The sequence below is a fragment of the Brassica napus genome, chromosome A8, assembly GCF_020379485.1.
Source record: "Brassica napus cultivar Da-Ae chromosome A8, Da-Ae, whole genome shotgun sequence".
In the NCBI taxonomy this organism is placed as follows: domain Eukaryota; kingdom Viridiplantae; phylum Streptophyta; class Magnoliopsida; order Brassicales; family Brassicaceae; genus Brassica; species Brassica napus.
The window spans coordinates 11,065,659-11,085,796 of NC_063441.1; the positions used below are offsets into that span (position 1 = coordinate 11,065,659).

General features: G+C 33.3%; 3 protein-coding genes and 1 long non-coding RNA gene across 5 annotated transcripts; 2 read left to right on the forward strand and 2 right to left on the reverse strand.

Annotated features, from left to right (window-relative positions):
• Positions 1-569: 569 nt before the first annotated feature.
• LOC106379610 lies at positions 570-1,792 on the reverse strand. The gene is made up of 3 exons (XR_007315753.1): positions 1,497-1,792; positions 1,123-1,369; positions 570-1,010 (listed from the first exon to the last, which is right to left on the reverse strand). It is a non-coding gene; the product is annotated as an uncharacterized LOC106379610 (long non-coding RNA).
• Positions 1,793-9,209: 7,417 nt separating this feature from the next.
• LOC106359639 (probable zinc transporter 12) lies at positions 9,210-10,672 on the forward strand. Its single transcript, XM_013799302.3, has 3 exons — positions 9,210-9,880; positions 9,999-10,148; positions 10,222-10,672. Exons 1-3 carry the CDS (start codon positions 9,344-9,346, stop codon positions 10,480-10,482), a joined length of 948 nt encoding a protein of 315 aa, XP_013654756.1. The 5' UTR covers positions 9,210-9,343; the 3' UTR covers positions 10,483-10,672.
• Positions 10,673-12,235: 1,563 nt separating this feature from the next.
• On the forward strand, positions 12,236-14,548 carry LOC106360827 (RGG repeats nuclear RNA binding protein B). 2 transcript variants are annotated; one of them, XM_013800498.3, is made up of 8 exons: positions 12,236-12,303; positions 12,432-12,650; positions 13,007-13,274; positions 13,362-13,427; positions 13,509-13,632; positions 13,706-13,864; positions 13,953-14,003; positions 14,085-14,548. In XM_013800498.3, the coding sequence occupies exons 2-8, from the start codon at positions 12,503-12,505 to the stop codon at positions 14,370-14,372; spliced, it is 1,104 nt and encodes a 367-aa protein (XP_013655952.1). In that variant the 5' UTR covers positions 12,236-12,303; positions 12,432-12,502; the 3' UTR covers positions 14,373-14,548. The 2 variants fall into 2 exon arrangements, with proteins under 2 accessions (XP_013655952.1, XP_048594659.1); XM_048738702.1 differs by having other exon boundaries at positions 12,274-12,650.
• A 43-nt stretch (positions 14,549-14,591) lies between these two features.
• LOC106360829 (ras-related protein RABD2c) lies at positions 14,592-16,328 on the reverse strand. The gene is made up of 8 exons (XM_013800499.3): positions 16,154-16,328; positions 15,788-15,860; positions 15,670-15,717; positions 15,544-15,591; positions 15,404-15,475; positions 15,157-15,312; positions 14,975-15,078; positions 14,592-14,885 (listed from the first exon to the last, which is right to left on the reverse strand). Exons 1-8 carry the CDS (start codon positions 16,165-16,167, stop codon positions 14,792-14,794), a joined length of 609 nt encoding a protein of 202 aa, XP_013655953.1. The 5' UTR covers positions 16,168-16,328; the 3' UTR covers positions 14,592-14,791.
• Positions 16,329-20,138: the final 3,810 nt, after the last annotated feature.

Here is a 20,138-nt window from a genome sequence, read left to right on the forward strand (position 1 = left end):
GTTCAAAAACAAAACTGAAAAAATAAAGGGAGAAAGTTATGTTAATAATTCTAAATTAAACAAAATAATATCGACATGTAACAATGGAAAAAATGGAGAAACTGTGATTTTAGTATAGATAGAGGAGGACGAACGACACAGAGTGTATATAGACTATAGTTTTATATGGTTACTTGATGATTATGGTTGTTTTTGCTACATAGCCAAATTTCCCTTTATTTATTGTTATTGAATTTGTTTGTTAAATAATTTTTTAAATGCATAGTTCAAAAGTTATTTATAATCTTCATTAAAGTCGTTAATTTAGATGTCAAAATAATTTTACATCTAAATTGGATAGTTTAGCAATCTCACTTATAAGCAAGTATATTTTTCCAAAAAAAAAACCCAAAAAAATAGTGATTTTGGTCACCTAGACTTGTATTAATGCCATGACTGTCGAGAATTATCACATGCCTGATTTCAGCTATGATCTGTCTTAAAAATTAAAGATTTATTCCCTATTTGCTACCTCACAGAAAAAAATAATCACGATAAAGCAAGCATCACATTTCAACTGTGTAAGTAAATCAAATAAACAACACCATAAGATAATTTAAGCACAACCAAATATCCGTCTCACAGTTTCCTCAAAATTTACCCAAAAAAATAGAGGAGTCAAGCATCTCTCATGAAAACTAAACAACCAATAAACGTAAACACAAGGAAATTTCATATGTTCCTTCTTTCTAATGCTCTCTAAGACGCTCGAGCTAGAGTTTGTAACCAAAGATCAAAATCATGAAAGAAGACCGTAAACACAAACTAAGAGAGTCGAGAGCAGTACGGTACCGTCCTATATCAGTAGACGGGAGGCCGGTAATAAGAACTGGAGACGCTTCCGTAGGCTTATTGTTTTTATTTTTTTGTGGTATGGTCACCGTAGAGCGGTAATGCATAAATAAGACATCAACGAAAGTGATCGACTCTCGGTAGGATCAGGAGGGGTCGAAGGCTTTTCCTTTACAATCCTGGAGAAAGACAGACCAATGCCACTTTAGTGTTGGTTGTGCTCAACTAATCTAACCATGTTTAAGAAGAAAAACAAATTGATAGCATAGTACACGTCGAAATAATACTTACATCGAGGGTACCTTTTGAGCCATAAGAGTACCTGCTTCTCCACACACAACACGTAATGACTCCACCTCGAAAGTAGAGAGTCAAATGAGGTAATAGTAAGCAACAAAAAAAACTTTTATCTTAGCTGAGGTAAGGTTTTTGAACTCACCAGGGACAAAGTTCTATCTGAATCGAAGCTATCAAGACGAACAGTCATGAAAGTTACAATCATCAAGTATCACCCCTAAACCTGAAGAATTCCTATAATCTGCAACAAAAAGATGAATTTATACCTCAACCATTTATGATGTTACCAATTATTAGATAATAACTTTATGTGTAGAATCCTTCACAAGATAATAACTTTGATTCAAATGGGTGAAATAAGCAAATACCAATGGATGTAGATTCACCATTGTTGGAGCTGGTAAATTGCAGAGAATATTCTTTTCAACTTCGTAGAGGTGGTGCTGTTCATCGTTGGAAGCACCAAACTTTATGGTAGAGCTTCCGCCGGTTAGTCGGTTACATTGGAAGATGATGAGCTCGATTAAATGCTAGAGAATTGGACGATTGGAATAAATTACGTGAATGCAAGGATTTAAGGAACACATAAATGAAAACTTAATCCGTTACAGAAAATTCTACGGAGGCGACATAGCCGCCTGTGCTTTGTACGTCGATAGACCAACAAATTAGAAACCCTATATATTTTGGGCCTTAAAATGACAGCATGAAAGCCCATACAGAGAACATGAAGCATGGTCAAAACGTTGGGCCATATAGATTTCAATAACGAAAAAATGAGTTACGGATTCAGGAGCTGCCAGGTGTCCTATTTTGCCCCCCTCTACATGCTGATGTGGCACTCTAAGGAGAGATCTCTCTCCTTTATTGTATAAGATTTGTATTACTCAAGATTCCTTATGAAGTGTAATATTTTAGGAGATTTTCATAATGAACAAATTAAGCTTAACTATTTCCATCTACTTTATTAAAATAGAAGTACAAATAAAAAATAACCCTAAAGCTTACAACTTAATTAAAATACAATATCATTGAAGTAATTAATAAACTTAAATCTAAATTAATTTTTTTCCTAAATCTATTCCACAACAAATTCATGATAAATATTACACTTAATGCACATTAATACTATAAACCTTAATATGTAAAGTAGAAAACTTATTCCATAAATTCATGGGTATTATCCTCTATTAAATAATGTTTATTACATTTTTCAAAATTTTATTGTTAATGAAATCAATTAACAATATTTAAAAAAAATTAAAGGATATGCTGTATTTGGGAATAAAAACTTAATAATGATAACATATTTAAAAAGATTCATTTTACTTGATAATTCTAAATTTGTACCTAATTAAAAATTTCAAATAACCAATTTGACTAATCTATTTAATTGATGATATTTTTATAGATATATATAACTAAAATGCTATTAGAAAATTATTTTTAAATTATGTATGATATTACATATGTTCAATTGAATTTTACCTTAAATTATTTTTCTTTAGTAAGGATTTGAAATATTATATTTGGTAATAACATGTACATTTAAGTATTAGTATTAAAAGAAATTAAAAACACCTAAGATTTTTCTTATGAGAAAATTGTAATAGCAAAAATTTCAAAAGAATATTCTTCAAGTTTTGCATGTAAAGAAAAAAATTTAGACAATATAACAATATTCTAAAAAAAGATAAAAAAATTCAAATAAAATAAAAATCCTACAGATAATAAAATGTTAAAGTCAATAAGTTAAAATAAAATTAATTTGATAATAATATAAATACAAGAAATGCAATTACACATTCTAACAAATTACTCATTTTAATAAGTATAATATACATATTTACTAAAAATGCATGACGAATATTTATATATCGGGTTAAGAAATTAAAAATTAAGACTATTTATATAACGGGTTGGAAATTTAGATATAATTATCATTTATGACCAAAAACCTATCAAAACATCTCAATTGTTATTTTCGCATATATACATATATGTTAGTTTATGGAAAACACACACATAAACTAAAAATAAACTAAAATATATATTTTAATTATTATATGTAATGTCGTAATAAAAAATACATAATACGTGAAAAAATAAATAAATAATATATTATTTATAGAAAACAAAATTATATTTCTAAAAAATGAAAAAGTGGTTTCGTTTTTTTACTGGGAATCCAAATGTTGTAAATAATTCTTTCCAATGCGTATCAAACCCGACCAATGAAAGACTACTAGCATTTTCTTTACCACTAGCCAACTCGATATCTGATAAATAAAAATGATTTAAGTTAAATAAAAACAAATATTAGCGTGATATTTATATTTACAGTTATATAAATTATTTTACTTTTACTACTAGTGGAATTATGTACCAGCAGTACATGTATTATGTGATGTATTATAATTTTATTATAATTTTTATAAATTATATAATAGTATAAAAAATATTTAGTTACATTATGTAAACAAAAAAAACACCCGTCCTACCGGGTGGTCCAGCTCTAGTTAACATTTAAAATGTCTTGACAATATTGTAAGAGAAAAAAATGACCGCTTAAGATTTATTGACTAGGAGAGGTGTTCTCTCATCAGTTTGGGAGGAGAAATATATTGTCTCTTGTCGTGAGCATCAGATATGTATCAGACAAGGACTTTACTTGGTTTGCTGTGTTATTGCTGCCGTAGTTGAGATTCAACGTAAGAGAGGCTGAAAAGAAATTCCATTGTTTTTGCTTTGTGTGTTTGCTCTCTCTTACAATCTCATGATTCTCTTTTGCTTTTACTATTACCCATAAGTGTATGGGATTAATTTACGGAGCCTACTGGTTTCTTTACTTTTGCGTTTTTGTTGCTAGACTTTTTGTCTCAGCATTGTAAGGTTACTTTTAGAATGAATACCAAGCGTTAAAAAAAAAAAGATTTATTGACTAGATGAGTTAATGCTTGAAGACTACACAGACATTTCGCAGTTCTGGATTCATTGGTTCTTAAATTCCACAGTTTTTTTTGTTAGTCGTCTCTCTTTTAGTAATTAAACGATGGAACTAGTTCAATTTCCTAAGGAGAAAATGACTTATTTCATTTTTATTTGCACTTTTGAAAAAAATAGTGGCACTTTTTTGATTTGCATATTCATACATCATATTTTTGTTGTGATGATTAAGATGATGTTGCCGGGAAAGCAATATCTAACAATCTTATTAATTTAAATTGTAAATTGTTATTTAGAGATAGTGGACCAAAAAAAAAAAACAAGTTGATTAACGATTGTGGACCAGAAAGAAATGGATTAAAGAAAAAGTTTTTTTTTAATAGGTTTCATGATACCATTGGCTAAGTATTGATGGTATTGAAACGCGGCTTTATTTGTTTGCGTATAGACAAGTACAACATGAAATCTCATATTCTGAAAAAAAAAAAAAAAGGATTAGATGTATAATTGGATCCATATCTTATATATTAAAAGAGAAGTCATGACTTCTTTCATGTGTGATTTTATTTAATTTGGACCATCACTTAAAAATCTTATTAAATGTATTTTATTAATTTGGACCATCACTTAAAAATCTTATTAATCATAATATCTTTTGATATCTTTTTATTTTAAATATAAATATATTTATTTAAAAAATCTAACAAATCTGTTTTAAAAGATTTTTACAAGATCTTCATTTTCGAAATTATATTTAAATATTTTCACTTATTTCGAAATTAGTTTGAAATATTATTCTACATTAATAAATTCAGTAATCGTTTATAAAATAAGAAATAAAAAATTCTGTAATATTTTATATATTATATAATCATAATCAATCATATTAAAAGAAAATTATTATACTGATATAAATATAATAAATTGTATTAAATTTATAAATTTTATAAATTTTATTTTCGTAAGTATAAAATATTTATGTTCACAAATAAAATCTAATACGTTGGTAAGATGGGTTAACATTAGCAAACTATATAATACATGTATAAAAATTTACATGTATTTCTTTAAAGCTTATAATATAAAATCCTTGTAACTACTTTAATCATAATATATTTTTATTTTAAATATAAAATATATTTATATATTATATTTTAAAAATTCTAATATATCTGTTTAAAAATATTTTAACAATAATTTAATGTATTTTAAGTTATCGTTTATAAAATAAAAATAAATAAATTATATCCTATTTTATCTACTTTATAGTCATGATCATGTTAAAATACAATTATTATACTTAAATAAATATGATAATAGTATATTCAATTGATAAATTTATAAATATTATTTTCATAAATATAAATTATTTATTTTAAAAATATAATATGATGATAGAACATCTTAAAATTAGTAAACCATATAATACATGTCTAAAAATTAACATATCTTAGACTTTTGTATATACAAAAATATATTATCTAAAATGAATAAGCATAAAAAATATTAGTAAAAATAAATACAGCTTTGAAACACGGGTCAGAATTTAGCATAAATTAAATACAAAATAATTTTCAAATATGTTTTCTCATGAATATATTAATTTGCTTAATAAATAAATGCAAATACAATAAGATAAATATATAATAAGAAGTGAAAAAACATATGGTTTTAAACAATTGATTAATTATAACATGTAAATTATAAAATTATTGTATTTGAAATAGTTATATAAACATTTAAGTATATGATTTAAAAATATATACCACTAATGTTTAAAAATAATAATTTATGTATAGAAAAGTAAAAACAAACACCCGCGCGGTTGCGCGGATCAAAATCTAGTTGCTATTATTACCATTAATAATTTACTTTAGTCACTCTGTTTTCTAGTTTCATAACTTTTACATGCCTTCACTATAGTTGTTTATAAAATAGATAACACAATCGACACAACCAATGTTTTTGTTCTTTCTGTACTCCAAATGTAAAACAAAAACAAAAAAAAATTCTCTTCTTTTTGTCGTCACTATGTTAGATGAAACCCAAGTTAACTTAAACTTTGTTCCCTGGCCTTCTTAAACAATGTTTCTAGGAGCCTTTAAAAGGGTAAAATAGGGTGGCTGAATAGACAATGCCTTTAGATCATCTTTAATGGTTAAAAGACCACTTTTTTTACGAATATAATATCAGATCTTAAGTATAAGTTAATTACATAATTTCAATTTAATGATAAATAAATCATAAGCAATAGGAAATGAGCATGTGTGTTTAGAGTATCCTGAAAATAATGCAAACTTTCAACTAGGTCGTTTTCTCTTGAAAGTTTTAATAGTTAATAAAATTATTAATTAAAATATGTTTTCTAAATCGAATGCCTTAATTGATAGTTTTAGTGGTCTATCCTTTGGACTAACCATGGTTACACAATAAATTCTATCTATACACAATGTTTTACAGACTAATCTGGGTTTGACTAATGCTTAAGTTGTAGGATCCGGCAACATGGCTGTATTGTCCTTGATTCGGACCCGGTTCTAAGTACAAATCCATCAAACACGTAGTTCTGGGATGTTGAGGTTTAAAAGGCCAGTTCGTCGATCGTTGGCTAGTATGGTTAACTGTGCTCAGTTACTTGGAGAGGTCATGTGTTTTTTTTGTCTTTGCTAAATGGTAAATATCATTCAAGGATAAAAGTTTAGTTATAACATAGTTGAACCCGAATCTGCATAACTGCAATTATGTCTTAGAGGCTGCACCCTAGGAAACATATGAATTAAAATCAGAACAACCACAAATTATGTACATGGAGCTAATAGAATTAAGAGCACTAGACAACATTAGAATTTCTTTCGATGGAAAAAACACACATTAAGTTTCACTTTTACACATTCCCGAGGTAAAAAATAAAACAAAATCAACTTAATTTCGAATCCACCAATCACAATCCGTTTTTTTTTTAATTTCGAATTTCCTAACTAGCCCAACTAGAAATAAATCGGCTAATTATCCAAATGTCCATCCTTGGTTTATCTTTTAAGAAGCTAAATAGGTCTTCAGCCACATAAAACTATCTCAGTAGCATATTATGTCTTATGGTGTAATAAAAACACACAAAGCGACCATTTATGTTAATAACTTAAGTAAGAATGTCTTCGTCTTCTATATTTGAAAGAAATATAGAAAGAAGAAATAAAAAATCATGAGCTAGAAGAAAGATGAATAAAAAATATTCAATCTTCATAAACATAAAGCACTCTAACTTTTTAGGAATACATATATAAAAATATATATATATATATATATAATAATCTAAATATTTGATATAGGCTACTCATTCAAAAGTGCACTTTACATCAAAAATATATAACAATCTAAAAATTAGCAATCTCTTCATTACAAGAAAGAAAGAAACAAACAAAAAGAAGCTATTGCTCCGGACGTCTGATGGTCCAACAAACTTATAACAATTACAAATTTGGGAAAAATTTAGATCAAAAAAATGATAACTATGTCCCTTTAGACTAATATCTATTTTGTGTCATTTTTGTCCATAACACTTTTTAATATTTTTGAAAATAAATTTAATAAATAGTTTTACAAACAAAAAAAAATGGTAAAATAGTAACTTTTGATAAAATACCAATATGAACTTAGTGATATTTTTTTCAGTTCTAAAAATGTTTAAATCATAAATTTTAGATTATGTTCTAAATAAAGTATAAATGATATTCTACGAAGTAGAAAACAAAATCCACTTTTTTAATTGAATCTACAATGTTTAGAATACGTGATCTACGTAAATAAAAGTATTCTAAAATATTTAGAATACACATTCCGCGCTTAACCTACCGATATAAAATCTTTAGAAATCAAAATCTACACATTAATATAAATCTACAACACGTAGAAACTGACTTTTACAGATTTACTGTAAATCTAAAACATGTAGAAATCAAAATCTACATATTACTATAATTCTAAAAACCTGTAGAAATCGATTTCTACAGATTAGATGTATTCTACGGATAATAAATCAGTTCCTAAAAGTATGGAAACAAAATATTTGGGAATATTCACTTTCATATTTTGAAAAAAAAACAATTTTTTTTTATAAAAGAAAACGAAAAAAAACAAAAATTTACAACTTTAAGGGGATTATTGCCATTTTAAAAATAATTAGCCTAATGAGACATAAAGTATATGAGATTAGTCTAAAGGGACATAGTTATCATTTTTTTGCTCTAAAAAAAGGGAAAATTGTTTTTTTAGAGCAAAAAAATGATAACTATGTCCTTTTAGACTAATATCTATTTTGTGTCAGTTTTGTCTATAATACTCTTTAATATTTTTGAAAATAAATTTAATAAATTGTTTGACAAACAAATATTTTTTGGAAAAATGGTAATTATTGATAAAATACCTATATGAACTTAGTGGTATTTTTTTCAGTTCTAAAAATATTTAAATCATAAATTTCAGATTATGTTCTAAATAAAATATTCTACGAAGTAGAAAACGAAATCCACTTTTTTCATTGAATCTAAAATGTTTAGAATATGTGATCTACGTAAATAAGAGTATTCTAAAAATATTTAGAATACACATTAACCTACCGATCTAAAATCTTTAGAAATCAAAATCTACACATTAGTATAAATCTAAAACACGTAGAAACCGACTTTTACAGATTTACTGTAAATCTAAAACATGTAGAAATCAAAATCTACACATTACTATAATTTTAAAAAACCTGTAAAAACCAATTTCTACAGATTAGTTGTATTATACGAATAAGAAATCAGTTCATAAAAATATGGAAACAAAATATTTGAGAATATTCACTTTCATATTTCAAAAAAATTTCGATTATAATAAAAAACAAAAATAACGAATTCATTATTTATTATATTTAAAAATTACAATTTTAAGGGCATTATTACCATTTTGAAAATAATTAGTCTAATGAGACATAAAGTATATGAGATTAGTTTAAAAGCACATAGTTATCATTTTTTTGCTCTAAAAAAACAATTTTCCCAAAAAACAATTTTCCCAAATTTGAATATAATGTTATTTATTATTTTTGTTTGTCTTTTTGTTTTGCTGTTGGAACTTAAAAAGAAAAAAAAGAAAAAAATAATCATTTCCTAGAAGGAAGAAGTACAGAGAGTTGGCGAAGCGAAGCAGAGAGCGAGAAACCCTAAAATTCTTGACAATCACGGTTACAGAGAAAAAAACAGAGAAAAAGCTCAAAGCCTCGTACGAGATGGGTAAATCCCTGATTGTTGTCTATTTGGTTGCTCTATTTGTTCTTACAGTCTCCGCGGCGGCCGAGGAAGGAAACGACAGCGGTTGCTCTGCCGCTGTAAATTCAGCAACGGAACTTAAATATAAGATAGTAGCTATCTTCTCCACTTTGATTTTCGGAGTTTTTGGTGTTTGTTTGCCCATCTTTGGCCTCGATGGAGATGGCTTTTTCTACGCATGCGTTAGGCAATTCGGTGCCTATGTAATGTTACTCGCCTCTGTGGTCTACATTCTTCCTGATGCTACAGCCAGCCTCACAAGTTCTTGCATCGGAGATTTCCAACCTTGGGGTGATTTCCCTATGACCAGAGTTGTAGCCAGGGCTGCTGCAATCTTAGCCATGATTGAATCCAAGTCCTTCGCTTCAGCTTTTATGAATAGATCTCACTCGGAAAACCACAACGGTGATGATGATCATGTTGATAATAGTGCTTCACAAGGACACTCTGTTTCTCGACAAGATCACAATAAGATTAGACTGAAGCTCGTAACTCAGGTAGTCTAAATCCAAACCTTTTTATTTTATTATATATATTATAAGTTTAAATAAATTCTTGATTACAACGATATTTTGATTTTAACATTATGTTCTGCTCTCTTTCTTTATTGTTTAGGTCTTGGAGTTAGGGTTTGTGGTTCACTCAGTGATCATTGGAATAGCTTTAGGAGCATCTCCACATCTTAGCACAATTAAGCCTCTTATACCTGCAATAACCTTCCATCAATTGTTCCAAGGAATTAGTCTTGGAGGTTGCATCTCCGAGGTAATCTTACTTTGTTTTAATCTCTCCAATGTGATAATGAAGTGTTCTTATACCCTTTTTCTTGTGTGTGAAGGCAAAGTTTGACTTGAAGAAAACTTTAATTATGGTGATAGTGTTTTCTCTCACAACACCTGTAGGAATCGGGATCGGTATTGGAGTCGCCGAGATTTACTACAAGAATGGCCCAACCACGTTGATAGTGTCCGGTTCTTTAAACGCTGCAGCCGCCGGAATATTGTTGTTCATGGCTGGGGTTACTAGTTACAACCTCAAACCTCATAGTACTCTTCACATGTTAAAAGCTTGTGGTTTTGTCCTCCTCGTGTTGATGTAGGGTGGGGGTTCAAATTACCCATTCGGGTTCGTACAATCTACTTATTGCGCTTTGTCCTCATCCTTCCTTCACTATGTCTCTTTATCAATCATGTATGTAAGCAAATAAATAAGTTGTATTCCACCAATTCACTTATTTTCATCTTCACCGAACTTATACTATAAAATTCTAATCTCTCTTTTTATAAAAAGTGATCGATTTTGTTAACTCTTAGGAGTGCCAACAACCTAATTATTTTCACAAACACACGATTCGATATCATACTCCCGACTAGATCACATACAATGGTTTATAGATTGCATTTGCTTCAGGAGCAATATCCACTTATTGTTATATCCTAATCAGCAGTCTTTTGTCAAAAGAATAATAATAAATAAAAAAAAATTATGTTTTAAGTAAAAGGTGCAACATGTTTTGAACAAGTTGTTGGCAAAAGATCTCTTGTCAACAACTTGCATAATACCTATTTCTCTCTTGTCGTCCAACGAAACCGGTACAGTCCATGTCGTAAAGCCTAAACGTAACTGAGAACATTTACAAACTCTCAAAAATCAGTCACTACTTTTGGTTTAACATCAAACATATCAAATATCTGCAAGGAAGAGACTGATCGTTTAGTTTAATGTTTATGCTCTTGAAGCAATGCTTCAACCTCACTCACCCTAACTGGAAAAGAGAAACAAAACACTTGAAGATAAAAAATATATGATTAACCAAACAAAAAAAAAGATTAATCCACTTTTAAACTTTTATATCAATATAGAGCATGGAGACATATCAAATGTAACGCAAGGTATTTGTAACAAGACACATGAGTGAAACTAATTTAACTTTGACCAGCATGTTTCTTAAAAATATCCGGAGAGATACACATACATGATACGGCAAACACCACAATCAAGAGACGTGGGATCATAACATGAACATGGCTTATAAAAATGAATACCATACATTACCTTTATATTTTCTGGTAAGATGAGTAACATCCACAAGAAACCGGTTAAATGAATACCGTACATTACCTTCTTATTTCGGGTTGTATTTAGTTTAATGTTTAGGTATAGCATTTTTTCTAATCCTAATACAAAGTTTATAACAATTCATTTATGCATTATGATTATAAAATATAAATATTAACTTGAACTTATGTGTAAAAACGAGTTTTTATTATAAAATAAATCTCAAACAGCATATGCAAAAAAAATCATAAAACTATGGTTCTAATTAAATTATAACATCAAACAAAACATGTTGCAACGCAGCGGACTCATATCTTGTTATAAATAGTTTATAATCTCAACTTTTATATAGTATAGATATAACATATAATAAGTTCATATATATTTGAATGAATATAAGGCGAAGAACTAAGAGATCATGAGCTAGAAGAAAGATGAATAGAGAATCTTTGAACTTCATAAACATAAAGCACTCTAATTGTTTATGAATATAAAATATATAATAATTTAAATACTTGATAGAGGTTACTCACTCAAAAGTGTACTTCATATCAATATTATATAACAATCTAAAAAAAACTTTACACCATTCATTTTTTTTTTTTTGACTAATAGAGAGATCATGTGTTAAAACACTTTACACCATTCATTTTTTGTTTTGTTTTAATGTATGAAAAGTAAAAGATAATAAGTATTAGGACAATAGAAATATTCTTCTAAAACTCAACTAAGCCGTACTGTTAGCGGGCCTGGCCCAATTAAGTTCAATACACACAAGAGAGTATCAGTTTAAGGGGCTTTTAAAAGATTAGGTTTTAGAGCTAAATTCTTCAGACATCATTCATCCATCAGCTAGGGTTTGGTTAGTACTTCTCTCTATCGCACGCAGCTTCTCTCTCTCTCACTCACTTTTGTTGGGCGCCGAAACAACGCTGTCCGAATCATATCTTCGATTCTGATTCTTTTCTTCTTCTTCATGAATTCGTATAGGCAATAAAGAGTTTTTTTGAAAAAATCTCGGGGTTAGCCGGTCTTTTCGATACAATAAGGAGGCAGGAGTAATGGCGACTTTGAACCCTTTCGATCTGTTGGACGATGACGCAGAGGATCCTAGCCAGCTCGCTGCGGCTAAGCCATTGAAGGTAGAGAAAGCTGCTCCAGCTCAGCCTGCTAAGTTGCCTTCTAAGCCGCTTCCTCCTTCTCAAGCCGGTGAGTTTTTTCTCTTTTATTCTGTTTCTAAAGTTTAACACCAGATTGGTAATTGGTTGGATTTATAAACTCAAGTCTTTGCTAAAGTCAAACATGTTTTGGTTCTTGTGTCTGAAGACGCTAGAATCTTGTCGGAATCAATTCAATCGATATGGTACTTACTTGGTTGGATTAGTGTTGCTTAGTTTCTGATTGAGTTCATAAAGTTAAACTAAGCAAGTCACGTGTGCTTAAGTGGTGTTCTTGTTCAGTTGAGCTTGACTTTGTTTGGTTGTTGTAGTGACTTGCATAAGCATTGCATCATTTTTTTATGTAGTTTGTTGGATGAGATGTTTTATTTTCTTTTCTTTGAGTAGTGAGGGAGGGAAAGAACGGTCCTGGTGGAGGACGTGGCAGCCGTGGTCGGAGTGGTGGATTCAACAGGAACAATGATGCTCCTGCTAATGAGAACGGATATGGTGGAGGCTACAGACGCTCTGAAGAAGGAGATGGAGGTAGACGCGGTGGGTCTGTTGGTGGATACCGTGGTCGTGGTGGTCGCCGTGGAGGCTACAACAATGGAGACTCTGGTGACTTTGAACGTCCACGTAGGAACTATGACCGCCAGAGTGGAGCAGCTCACGGGTAAGCAAGCTTCTTAAATTGATATTGTCTTTTAACAAATTTGATCTAGTGCGTGGTTTGTAATTGTGAATCTGTTGGTGTGAGTAGGAATGAGTTTAAACGTGATGGAGCTGGCCGTGGCAACTGGGGAACCACTGAGGATGAGCTTCCTCCGTAAGTTTTGTGTTGTGTAGACATGTGGGTTCTGTTTGATCGGTGTCTTGAAAATAAACACTTGTTTGTTCATATCACTAGGGTGACTGAAGAATCCACAACTGTTGTGGAGAAGGATTTGGCTGTTGAGAAGGAAGGTGAAGCAACTGATGCTAACAAAGAGACACCTGTTGAAGCTCAAGCAGAGAAAGAGCCAGAGGACACGGTACACTATCATCTTTTTAAACTCATTTCTCAAATCTCATCATGTTATCTAATTGTAATTTTACTGGTTGTAGGAGATGACTCTGGAGGAGTATGAGAAAGTCTTGGAGGAGAAGAGGAAAGCTCTGCAGTCCACCAAGGTTGAAGAGAGGAAGGTTGACACCAAAGTGTTTGACTCCATGCAACAGCTCTCGAGCAAAAAGAGCAACAACGATGAGGTCTTCATCAAACTGGTGAGTTCTCTGAATTCTTCTATATTTTTTTTATTTTGATCTCCGTAATCTTCTATTATACTGAACCTTGAAATAATGTTGTTATCAGGGAACAGAGAAGGACAAGCGCCCAGTTGAGAGAGAAGAGAAGACCAAGAAGGTTTGTAATTTGCTAATGTTTTAGCCAAAAAAGGATGTAGCATTTTCGTTCTCTTACTTAATATGTCTATTTTTTTTGTAGTCGTTGAGCATCAATGAGTTTCTGAAACCTGCCAATGGCGAGAGTTACAGAGGTGGTAACCGTGGCGGAAGAGTAAGCCGCGGACCAAGAGAGGGAGCCGACAGAGGAGGTCGTGGACCAAGAGAGGGAGCCGACAGAGGAGGTCGTGGACCAAGAGGAGCCGACAGAGGTGGTCGGGGACCAAGAAGAGACAACGGAGGAGGAGAGCAGAAGGCTGCTGCACCAAAATTTGTGGCTCCGGCACCAAAGATTGAAGACGCAGCACAGTTCCCTACTCTGGGCAAGTAAAAGCTCTCCGGTCTGGTCCGTTCAGCCTCTGTGTGGACTCTTTTTAGTTTTTGTAATCTCTCTCACCCGGTTTGGATTTTGTTCTTCTGATTCTATTGTTATACACTGAAAGCTTTTTGTTCTACAAACCCAAGTTTGGAAGTTTTTAAATTAGCCAGAAAACAAAAATTTGCATTCTCCACTTAACTTTAAAACTTGATAAAAAACCACCTTTAAAAATTGATAAAAAAACCACCACTTAGATTTAATATGAATGAAAGCTTTTACCAATAAGTTTATTATTGCAAGTGACTACATTACAAAGAATTTTATAAATTTTTGGACATAAACTGAAAAAACAAAGACCAGATGAAAGAAGAACGATGTTCATGCATACGAAGGAGATAGCATATGGTTAATAAGTGTTTCCCAGAGCGAAATTAAGAAGAGCAGCAGCCTGATTGTTGGTTTACTGGTTGTCCTCGGATCTGGACCGTTGATGGCTTGGATCCTCCTGCAGGTTGACTCGCCATTCTGCAACAAACAAATGGGGTTAAGGCTACTCTTATAAGTTTAACCATGAGGATTAGTGTTGATGGATGATAATGAAATGCGATAGTTACCTTGTCTTGATTGCGGCAGTCATGGCCATGAAAGCTTCTTCGACATTGGTAGCATTCTTGGCACTCGTTTCCAGGAATGGGATCCCAAGTTCATCGGCAAAAGCCTGGTGTTGGCAGAACAAAAACATTACAGTAAATCCCTGTCAAAGAACTTTAGCAGTGAAGCATATTACTGATGATACCTTGGCGGTTTCAGTGGAGACAACTTTCTGTGAAGTGAGATCACACTTGTTCCCAACCAGTAGCTTGTTCACATTCTCACTAGCGTAGCGGTCGATTTCATTCAGCCATTGCTTGACATTGTTGAAGCTTTCTTGGTCTGTTACATCATAAGTCACCTGTAACAAAAAAAAACAAAACAAAACGGTTAAGAGTCCCAGTGATGGATATCATCAGATAACAGGGAGATAATAAAGGAGCAATGCATACAATGATGCCATGAGCTCCTCTGTAGTAACTGCTAGTGATGGTTCTGAAACGCTCTTGACCTGCCGTATCCCACTGCATAATAACAATAAGAATACGCGAAAAAGAAATGTCAAGTGATTGTAACAGTGACACGAACTTACAATCTGGAGTTTGATGGTCTTTCCATCTTGTTCGACAGTGCGGATTTTCTGGCAAAATAATCATATTACAAAAATCAGAAGTGATTTATCCCATAAAAGCAAAGTGATATAAGAGAAGAGGCTTACAAAGTCAACACCAATGGTGCTGATGTAGCTATCCAGGTAGGAATCATCCTGCACAAAAAGACCAGAAAGAGATTGAGACACCAATTTCAAACTGAGCTAGAGGCTTATAAAGACTTACAGCAAACCTAAGAAGCAAGCATGACTTGCCAACACCAGAATCACCAATGAGCAGAAGCTTGAACAGATAGTCACTGCCAATATTACAGACACAACATGTAAGCAATTCAATGTTTACAAAGACCAGGAGACGAGAGGAGTCGGTAATCTCGCGATACAAAACGCAATAATCCAAATCGCTCACAAACTACGAGAATCAAATCTATGAAATTCAAGAGAAACAATAGATCTCGACCAAAAAAAATGTAACTAATTCACGAAAAGAGAGTCCAAATCGATCCAAAAGAAACCACAGATGATGTTATATATATATATATAATTCAATCGATCTGAAGGATAGGAGAGAAGAAAAGGAAGGTTCTCTTACTATTCAGGATTCATGGTTGATCTCGAAAACTAGCGGTAGTTGTGAACAGATAATCCGGCGGCGATCTTCGTCGGTCGGGGAGAGAGAGAGAGACGTAAAGGATGGCTTTGTGTAGACAACGTGGTAAATTTATATATAAGAAAGGCCCACACCATTGTCTTGGTCAATTTTAAATTTAAATACATCTTTTTTTTTGTTCAACCAGAAGATGCGTGGAAGAGAGAGAGTTACTTCTTTTTTTTTCTTTTTTTTAATTGATTCTTCCATTCGATCAAAACATTTAACTAATTTTTTTTTTTTTGAATTCTTTTTTTTTTCCCATCAATAAGTTTTTATATTAAAGGAATCGGGCCAAGCCCATAATATGTTAAATTTTCCAAATACCGAAATGGAAATTTGATTAGACTGCTAGTGTTGTTGCTGCCACTTGTGATAATGGTCTGCTTGAACTGGCAGTGAGCTTTTATAGTAGTAACATTTTTATCTGTTTGGTCTAAACTTGTGATAGTTATGTCTCAGACAGAGTTCTTGGAGATGAAAGCAGATTCTTAAGCTATCATTCATAGTACGAACTTGTGTTTCATTAATTTGCTAACATGTCACACAATTAGAATCATAGAGCTTAATGCTTCAGATTATAGTTATACATATTAACCAAGTTTTATTGTGGTTTTGTGTTACGATTTGGATCTCAAAAGTAACAATACTGATAATCAAAGATGAAATACGTTCTTATTGATCAGAAACGGTTTACAAAGAAAGGAACCATGAGACTCTCTCTCTGCAACAACTCTCTAATTTCTCGATAGATCTCTCCCCCAAACCTCTCACGTTATTATAAAGCTAAACCATTAACTAAACCATGGTTACTTTTAGACTAACCCAACCTTACTAAGGTTACTTTGCCACTTGTAATCCTTATCCATTAATCATTTGATCCTCTCGGAACATTGCTTGTATCAATACTCCCGCCTTTAAAACTCACCTTGTCCTCAAGGTGATGATCTTCAGACCCTCAACGACCATCTCAGTGCAACCCCTCCTGACTGTGGTTCCTGTTATGACATTCCCAGCTTGACCACTACTGCCCTTACAAGCTAAGCAACACCTCGTATAGTAACTGAGCTTTTACTTCAATCATTTCCAGAACAAGCGGTGCTCGAAGCTTCCACACCCTACGTCCCTTGTTTCTGGTTTTGCATCCCATCACCATTTTTATCTGACTTACAAAGGGTTGCAAATACTGCAATGATAATCCCTCTGGAAACTTCAGCTCATCAGTCTCCCCTTTTCACAATGTGCTGTCACCCGTAATATCTCTTCAGGCTTGTCAGCTGTCTTATAATCTGACCTCAACTTCACGCTTTCATATTGTGGAATCTCTCTTTCATCTTCCTCCGCCACTGTGATCCACAAAGCCACATTTCTACAGTCCTGAATGGCAAACTGATATACTGAGCAAAGTAGCAACTCCGGTGGTCTTGGTGAATGCAACCAGTCGCATGGGAAGATTCTGGACTTGTGTTTCTCAAATGGTCCCATCCTGAACTCGTCCCTGCTAGTCTCCTTGATTGTGTCTACGATGTTTATGATAGGAATCAATCTACCTCTCATCCAACTATCAGAGCTCATGACAGTTTCTATGACCTTGTTCATTTCCATAACCCTTAAGTCGTTTCCACCTCCCCTCTGAATTTCAGAGCTCACTTTCATCAAGATCTCAAACAACAGAATCTCAATGACCATCCCCTTTTTACCACGATCCGTAGCTTTTATAGCTTGAATGGTGGATCTTATCAGCCTTATTTCCTGGTAATGACCCAACAGCAGGGTGCCGTCAGCAGTGCCAACTCTCTTTATCTTATCTTCTTGACCAGAACCTGCTCCACCTGGATCCCATTGGCAACTAATCACATGTTCAGATCCTCCATTTCTCTGTAGGCGTAGATACATTGGTTTCTCAACATAAATTGTAGTGATCATTTTCTCCACCACATGCAGCCACTGACTCTTGTTGTACCGTTGCTTGTACCTACGTTGCTTCCGAGACAGATCAGGTCCTCGCTTTAAGTTCCACATCACAGCAATATAGTTACCTGAAGGTCTCTTCTTTGATTGCTCACTCCTTGCTTGTAAGAGATTTATGGGATGATTGCACTCAAAGCTGTGACTGAGTGTGAGCTTACGCCTCGTCCATGTCGCAAGCTTCTTCAGCCCATTCTTACGTCCCTGCAGCAGTTGCTCAGTCTCTAGCTCGTGCTTGAACTTTGTCACCTTATACCCCATTCTCGCATCTCTCAAACTCACCTTACGATCACCAAACGTTGCAGTCATGATACCCTTAATATTCCGTCGCATGTAAACGATCTTATGCTTCTTCCAATTCCACATGATCTTCGTCCATCCTATTTTAAAGAGTGAGAGAAGCTTTCCCTGAACCGTACACTCAAACCTCAGCTCTGCTCTCTCTGTCATTGTGGCAGCTAACAGTTTCTTAATCTTCATCACTGCACCATCTAGCTTGATACTTCCCTTCTTATTTTTCTGCTTGAACTTATGCTTTATCCATTTTCTTAGTTTCTTCAGAGCTTTATTATGTTCCTGCATCAGCTTCAGTTTCTCTAATTCAAGCTTGCTTCTCTTCATCTCATACTCCCTCTTCCCTTTTCTCATACTCCAGCAGTGATCCTCCATCTTGATAGACTTGATACGCTTCTTCTTATGCAGCTGCAGTCTTTTACTCTTCTGCTTTTTCACTGTAACTTTTAGCAACAGCAAGCTCTGTCCAGTAAGCTGACCAGTGAGTATCTCTATCGCTATACTTGTCACTTTGTTCACTTTCTCAGCAGTTCCTTCCACATGGTGATGCAACCATCTCGTCATTACACTCAGCAAGCGTCCTTTAGCCTTCTTGCATCGTTCTGTCCTGTCGTTATATCCATAATTCTTTGCAATTTCTATCATTCTCTTCTTCTTCTTCTTTATGAACATGAGCAGCCATTTCCTGTCAACTCTTTGACGGGTGTGCAACAATTGACAAGAGCTTACTCTGTTACACCACTCCAACAAACTCTTCCTTCGTCTCCTAGATATGTTCTCCATTTGTATTCCCAGTGTCTCAAAGTTATCATTATCCTTTTCGCTCAAAGTATCATCCAAATGCTTTTCAATATCTAGAAAAGTTTTTTTCCATCTCTTTCTCTTCCTTGTTACTCTTACACCTCCCTCAACCATTTGATCGAACACATGGTGGGCATACTTCTCCATCTTGGTCTCAAGCAACTCCTCTCTTGCATCTTTACCCCTCTCAAAGTACGGCTGCACTTTTTGATCCCAACAAATAAAGGTTTCACCATTGTGCGTCTCCTGCGAAACCACTTGATGATCATCTGTAAGTTTCACCATTGGTAGACAGAAACTCTTCAAGGATCCTTCAATATGACCCAGATTTGAGTCTTCTGCAACCATCGTCTCTTCCTCCAGTGATTTCTTCGCTTCATCTTCTTCATCCCATCGATCAAGCATTTGACGGCACTCTTTCAGCATTTCCAGCCGAGCCCTCCTTTCCTCCTCCAGCGTCCTCACTGGCCTGTCATAGTTCGTCATAGCTTGTATCTCTTCTATCTCCTCCATCGAGGTACCACTCGCCAAAGCGATTTCGATCAAGCGCTTCTCCATCTGCTCCTGGTATGAGGATCTGCTCCACCGCTCTCGGACAACCATATCTGGCCTCGGGAACTTCACGCTGTCCCTTTCCAGTTGTTGCTCCGCAACCAACGGTCTCATCCTCCTCACGCCATGTTGCAGACGTTCCTGCACTTCATCGATTTCAACTTTTGTCGACATGGGTCTCCGGAATCGACGGCTCTGATACCAATTTGTTACGATTTGGATCTCAAAAGTAACAATACTGATAATCAAAGATGAAATACGTTCTTATTGATCAGAAACGGTTTACAAAGAAAGGAACCATGAGACTCTCTCT

Excerpts from the sequence above, each read along its gene's own strand:
- LOC106360829 (XM_013800499.3), bottom strand. Across the intron at positions 15,718-15,787 it reads GCTTGCTTCTTAGGTTTGCT|GATGATTCCTACCTGGATAG; the intron begins GTAAGTCTTTAT and ends CTTTTTGTGCAG. Across the intron at positions 15,592-15,669 it reads GCACCATTGGTGTTGACTTT|AAAATCCGCACTGTCGAACA; the intron begins GTAAGCCTCTTC and ends TTATTTTGCCAG.
- LOC106360827 (XM_013800498.3), top strand. The coding sequence starts at position 12,503 with ATGGCGACTTTGAACCCTTTCGATCTGTTGGACGATGACGCAGAGGAT. Across the intron at positions 13,428-13,508 it reads ACTGAGGATGAGCTTCCTCC|GGTGACTGAAGAATCCACAA; the intron begins GTAAGTTTTGTG and ends TCATATCACTAG. Across the intron at positions 13,865-13,952 it reads ATGAGGTCTTCATCAAACTG|GGAACAGAGAAGGACAAGCG; the intron begins GTGAGTTCTCTG and ends TGTTGTTATCAG.
- LOC106359639 (XM_013799302.3), top strand. The coding sequence starts at position 9,344 with ATGGGTAAATCCCTGATTGTTGTCTATTTGGTTGCTCTATTTGTTCTT. Across the intron at positions 9,881-9,998 it reads GACTGAAGCTCGTAACTCAG|GTCTTGGAGTTAGGGTTTGT; the intron begins GTAGTCTAAATC and ends TTTATTGTTTAG. Across the intron at positions 10,149-10,221 it reads TTGGAGGTTGCATCTCCGAG|GCAAAGTTTGACTTGAAGAA; the intron begins GTAATCTTACTT and ends TTGTGTGTGAAG.